At 40.9% G+C, this 6,000-nt stretch overlaps 1 protein-coding gene across 1 annotated transcript in view; it reads right to left on the bottom strand.

The window, feature by feature from the left end:
• Window positions 1-269: 269 nt before the first annotated feature.
• The window catches only part of STAU2 (staufen double-stranded RNA binding protein 2), a 395,353-nt gene continuing 389,622 nt past the window's right edge, over window positions 270-6,000 (bottom strand). Inside the window, exons 12-13 of the mRNA XM_042783101.1 lie at window positions 2,060-2,148; window positions 270-363 (exon numbers count right to left, since the gene is read on the bottom strand). Of these exons, the coding sequence (XP_042639035.1) occupies window positions 270-363; window positions 2,060-2,148 (183 nt within the window). The remainder of the gene's footprint in view (window positions 364-2,059; window positions 2,149-6,000) is intronic.

Genomic DNA, 6,000 nt, shown 5'->3' with positions numbered 1-6,000 from the left:
TTTTAAGCTCCAGTAGCAGGATCGGATTTCTGCTGCCTCTGGGCAAATGAGTTATGATCTGATATCAAGTTCCAAGGGAAATGCTCAGTTTTATTTTTCCCCAGTTGAATAAACAGTACCATGTATATTATCTCTTGCGTTACAATAGTGTTGTCTTCACATAAGACTCAAATAATGGTATTAGTCATTCATTTCCTTGAACACAGACACCCTCATGCGTGCTGACAGGTTTATAAGGATGCGGTGGCAGTCGTGGGTGCTGGGAGCTGCTAGATGCCCGACTTTGATTTCTTGCAGTCCTGAGCGATGGGGCCCAGGCGTGCCTGGTTATTGTCTGCTTTCTCTCCCAGATGCTTGGCTTGTCTGAAAGATTAATACATTAACAAGAGCTGAAGGTCCAGGGTTGCACATCTTCAGACATGTTTATTAGCAGATGGCACATAAGATTCAAAGGTCACCACAAAAGTGACATTTTAAAGTGAAACAACAATATTTATGTTCAGATAGTCTACTGATGAGATCATGTGGAAATGGTTTTGATTAAATTAACTTATAAATGGTTGCCAATCTATTGGAAACCTAATATGCCTTGTCTGTTTACCAAGTGTTTCTTCTCACACTCTCACCTTTTAAATATTAATGACCAAACGTTGACTTGTTGTTTTCTTTTTGGTATGCTTATGTAACTATAGGCTTAATATAATAGGGTTTTACTTCCTGGGTTACCTTTTTAATTTTTAAAAAAATGTTGTCTCCAGTATGAGTTCTAAAATCTCACCTGCTATATTACTGCCTTAAGAGTTTGGATTCCACTATGCAAATATAAAACCAAAAACCAAACTCACTGCCATCGAGTCCGGTCCGACCCCTCTTTGGGTTTCTGAAGTGGTATCACTACAGAAGTAAATTGCCCAACCTTCCTTCCGAGGAGAGGCTGGTGGGTTTGAACCACCAGCCTTCTGGTTAACAGTCAAATGCCTTAGGCACTATGCCACCAGATCTCCCTATGCAAATATAATTGCTTTAAATTTCTTTAGTATAGATTGGGTCTCTGGAGAAACCCAAAATTTAGTCTCTTAGATAAGACCTTAAAACAATATGAGCTGACATCCTGAAATAATTATTAAAGCTGTATTTTTACCTTTGCAGCCCTTTTGTGGCAATGTATGTTTAAGTTTCGTATTAACAATGGAAAAACAGAATGCAGGCAAGGAGAGAGAACGCTTTCCTCAACTTTTCCTTTTCTCACTCACAACTTAGCATGAATGTGACTGAAAATGTTTACCTCAGAAAATGGTTTAACCAGAGAATACTTAACATTATAAGATGAAAAACAATCTTTACAAAGTTTTGCAAATCTCTATAGTTTATAAAAGGAGCTCTGGTGGCACAGTGCCTAAGGCATTTGACTGCTAACCAGAAGGTTAGAGGGTTCAAACCTAGCAGCTGAAGGAAGAGGGGGCAATCTACTTCCATAAATTTACCGCCCTGGAAACACAATGGGGATCACTAGGAATAGGAATTGACTTGATTGCAGTGAGCTTGGTTTTTTGGTTTTATAGTTCATAGAACTAACATAAATGTTTCCAACAAAGGCATTACAATGAAGAAATACATACCAATCAGTAAGTTAAATCTTTCACAGACATACTGTTGTTATTAGCTGTTGGCGAGTTGATTCTCATCCGACTCATGGTGACCCCGTGTGAACAGAATGGAACTACTCCGTAGGGTTTCCAAAGTGGTGACTTTTCAGAAGTAGATTGCCAGGCCTGTCTTCTGAGGTCATTCTGGAGGGCTTTGAACCACCAACCTCTCAGCTGGTAGTTGAGCACTTAATCTTTTGTGCCACCCAAGAACTCCACTGACATATTATTATAAAGAAATGAATTTGGCCATATATGTTGCTTTTCATTTATTTCCATTTAATTTTAGTATGAGTAATTTTGTAAGATACAGATAAATTTTATTGTCTTTTTTTTTTACCTTATTGTTGTTGTCTTATCTTTTGTACAATTACAAAATTACAAATATAAGAATAATGACAGTATTTACTCACTTTTCAAGAGAACCTTTTTCAATATTTATTGCCCCTTCCATTGGATCCAATCCTTGTTCAGAAAATTGTTTCAAGGCACTTAAAGCTGCCTAAAAATGAAAAAACAAACAAGGAGATCCATTCACTGACTTTAATGTAATGAGCAAGTAATTGTAAAAGAAAGCTGAGCTATATAGTAAAGACTATCATTTTCATTAGTCTAAATAAAGGCTTTTTTGCTTAGTTTAGCAAAATTACATTTGAAAGTCTGCATTATCATGGAGCAACCTACATACTTTTCCAGAACTACGAGAGTTTTATTTTTAGGAGAGTGAGTCATCCCCAAGTCTCATCCCTTCTCAGTAATTTTGTAAAATCATATGCTTTGTCTGCAAATGCAGAAACACCAAGTGTAATCCTATAAAACTTCAAGGATGACTCTGGATTATTTCTTATCACATTACTGAAACTAAACATTCTCTTCCTTCAGATGTAAGCGTTCCAACTTGAACATTTTTTTCCAAAGTAAGAGTAATTGTTCAGTTTTACAGACATTTAGCCCGACCGAGTCACAGAATGTTAGTAAAGGAATGAACAGCAGACACTTGTGCATACTGAGTGGATGGTATGATGGTATCACGTGAGCACAGAGAACGTTCGTGCTCCTCAGGGCTCAGGGGAGGCCCTTGGCCAGGGCAGAGCTTTGTGAGGTGTTGATGTGCCCGGGGTGCGTGGGAGGCTGACGGGTGTCGACAGGTTGGTGGAGCCTCTGGATAGCTGGGAGGCACCAAAAATGCAATGCTGATAAGATCTACATAACTTGTTGACACTCTTGTGCACGTTCCAAATTGTTATTTCTTTGAGTAAGAATTCGGCTGGTCTTCCCCTCCCCCATGCCCCATGACTTTTAAACTCCTTGAGGACGGTTTTGTTGAGTCTGAGGTAGGTGTGAGCTTGCTGGGCGGTTTTAATCTAGGAGAACCCCGCTGCTTCACACATTGGTCATCGGTACCTTACCTTCTCAGTTGAATTTGTAAAACAGCTATCTCTTGCAATTTTCCAACCTTTTATCTGCCGAGGGCCCCTTTTGGATAGCTAAATGCATGATCATCCCTTTTAAATTTCTTTATTAATATTTGTTCTCCCTTCTCCTTTAGTCTTTCTTTCATTTCATTAATCACAGCACCTTTATCCAACCACTAGCAACAATTGCCCTTTTTTCTTTAAAATAATCCTTCCTCTGGGATCTGTATACTGGTTTCCCTGTGTTGTTTAGGCGCCATCGAGTCAATGCTGGCTCATAGCAACCCTGTGTACAACAGAATGAAACACTGCTGGTCCTGCACCATCCACACAATCGTGGCTATGTTTGAGTCTACTCTTACAGCCACTGTGTCAATCCACTCTCCTTGTCAGTCTTCCTCTACTTTGCTGCCCCTATACTTTACCAAGCATGATGTCCTTTTCCTGGGGTTGGCCCCTCCTGATTACATGTCCAAAGTGAGCTGAAGTCTGTCCAACCTCTCTTTAAGGCTCATTCTGGCTAGACTTCTTCCAAGACAGATTTGTTCCTTCTTCTGGCAGTTCATGGTATATTCAATATTGTTTGCCAACACCATAATTTAAATGCATCAATTCTTCTGTATTCCTTATTCATTGTCCAGCTTTCATATGCATAGCTTCGGTCATGCACAATTTAGTCCTTAAAGTGACATTTGTGCATTTGAACACTTTAAAGAGGTCTTTTGCAGCAGATTTGGCCCAATGCAATATGTCATTTGATTTCCCAACTGCTGCTTCCATGGGCACTGATGGTGGATCCAAGTAAAAAGCTTTCCCTATGCACAGATATGCTAATCCAATGGCCTACAAGTATTTTCAGCCCTGTACTGGGCACCCTTGGAGGCCTGTGCTCAGGGTCTCAGCTCTTTCAACCTGGAGTCCCTCAGGGACAGGTCTTGTTTCAGCCTCACTACTCTAGATCCTGGGAGCTCTGGTAGCATAGTGCCTAAGGCACTTGACTGCTAACCAGAAGGCTGATGGTTCAAACCCACTAGCCACTCCTCGGAAGGAAGATGGGGCAATCTACTTCCGTAGTGATACTGCCTCGGAAACCCAAGGAGGGGTTGCTATGAGTTGGGTCCGACTTGAGGGCACATAACAACAATAACAACACTCTAGACCCTGTCCGTGTTCATAAGCTACAGTAGGGTAGAGCAAGGGTACTGTACTTTTGCAAAAGTCTTGTAAAAAGGTCTGGTGTAGGCTGTGATTGGTGACCAGGCTAACCTCAGTGGGGCAGGAGGAATGTGGCTATCTCCTTGGGGCATATCTGTTCCATCTTAAGTATCACAGGATCACATAGTCTCTCTCTCTCTTTATAAAATTTGCTTTGATTATCTTTTGCTTATGAAAATAGTTTCCTATTACTAGAAATTCAGACTATATAGACAAGCAAAAAAAATTGTGAAAATATCCACCATCCTGCCCACCGTTATAAACATGGAGTGCATCCTCCCATGTCGTACTGTATCCCCTCACCTCCTAGATAAACACTTTCACCTGGATCATATCTTAATGCAGTTTTGTAACCTGCCCTTTGGTATCCTGCCAGTGAGCAGTTTTCCATATCAATAGAGAAACATTTTAGTAACATCATTTCTCATGACTTCATGGTATACCCACCTTCTTATGTTTAACTAGTTTTTACTGTTGGGTATTTAGGTCATTTCTAATTTTAAGCTGTTATTAATACCACACCAAGCTTCATAATAGTTCAATCTTTGGGTATATACTCAATAACTTCCTTATGATAATTTCATAAAATGAAACTTCTGGGCCAGACACTGCACATTTTTAAAAATTTTGGTGTGAACTTTCTATCCGTCCCCAGAGAAGTTGTGTCCTCACCTGCAGTGTGATGAATGCCCATTTCTCTAGGTGCTTTAGGAATCATCTTTCCAAACCACTTTGCAGGTCATACAAATAAACCCGTTTTGTCCTTTCATAGCCCCATCTGATTTTTTATTTGTCCATCCTAACCATTTACCTTATTTGCTAGACTTTGCTTTGAGCAAAGCTTGGCTGTTTTCAAAAATTAAATTTATCCTCAAAAGACCCACATTTGGACAATTCAAAAATAAAATAAAATGAAAGAATAAGGAATCGACTTGACTATCATTTAGATTTAATTAGGTCCTTATTGAATTAATTTCAAATCCTGAAAAGCTGAGGTGACTAGGCAGACTTTCAAAGTGACAATATTGGAAACAATCACGTGGATGTGTACATTCTTGTGGGTTTGTTAAATCAGCCCTACTTTTGCTCTTCACATATGAATGTAGGAGCTAAGAGCCAGGCCCACTCACTTCTAGACTCAAGATCAATCCGTCTCTGACCCACTTTCCAGCTATCCCCAACTTCGTGTGGTTGTTGTTGTTGTTATGTGCCGTTGAGTCGGCCCCGACTCATAGCGACCCCTCCTTGGGTTTCCGAGGCAGTATCACTACGGAAGTAGGATTGCCCAACCTTCCTTCCGAGGAGTGGCTGGTGGGTTTGAACCGCCAGCCGTCTGGTTAGCAGGCAAGTATCTTGGCCACTATGCTACCAGAACTTCGTGTGGTAGGCTAATGAATTTAGAGTTCTTTGTATATATAACAAAGAGCTCTGGTAGCATAGTGCCTAAGGCACTTGACTGCAAACCAGAGGCTGGCTGTTCAAACCCACCAGCCACTCCTCGGAAGGAAGGTTGGGCAATCTACTTCCGTAGTGATACTGGGTTGGGCAATCTACTTCTGTAGTGATACTGCCTCGGCAACCCAAGGAGGGGTCACTATGAGTCGGGGCTGACTCGACGGCACATAACAACAACAACAACTGGTGGTGTGTTGGATAAAGCATTTGGCTGCTAACCAGGTCAGCGGTTCAAGCCCACCAGCTGCTCCATGGAAGGAAGATGGGAC

Source organism: Orycteropus afer, unplaced genomic scaffold (assembly GCF_000298275.1).
Source record: "Orycteropus afer afer isolate SDZICR_OR568_19922 unplaced genomic scaffold, OryAfe1.0 scaffold00662, whole genome shotgun sequence".
Taxonomy (NCBI): domain Eukaryota; kingdom Metazoa; phylum Chordata; class Mammalia; order Tubulidentata; family Orycteropodidae; genus Orycteropus; species Orycteropus afer.
The sequence above is the reverse complement of the archived record's forward strand: the minus strand, read 5'-3'. Positions and strand labels throughout refer to the sequence as shown.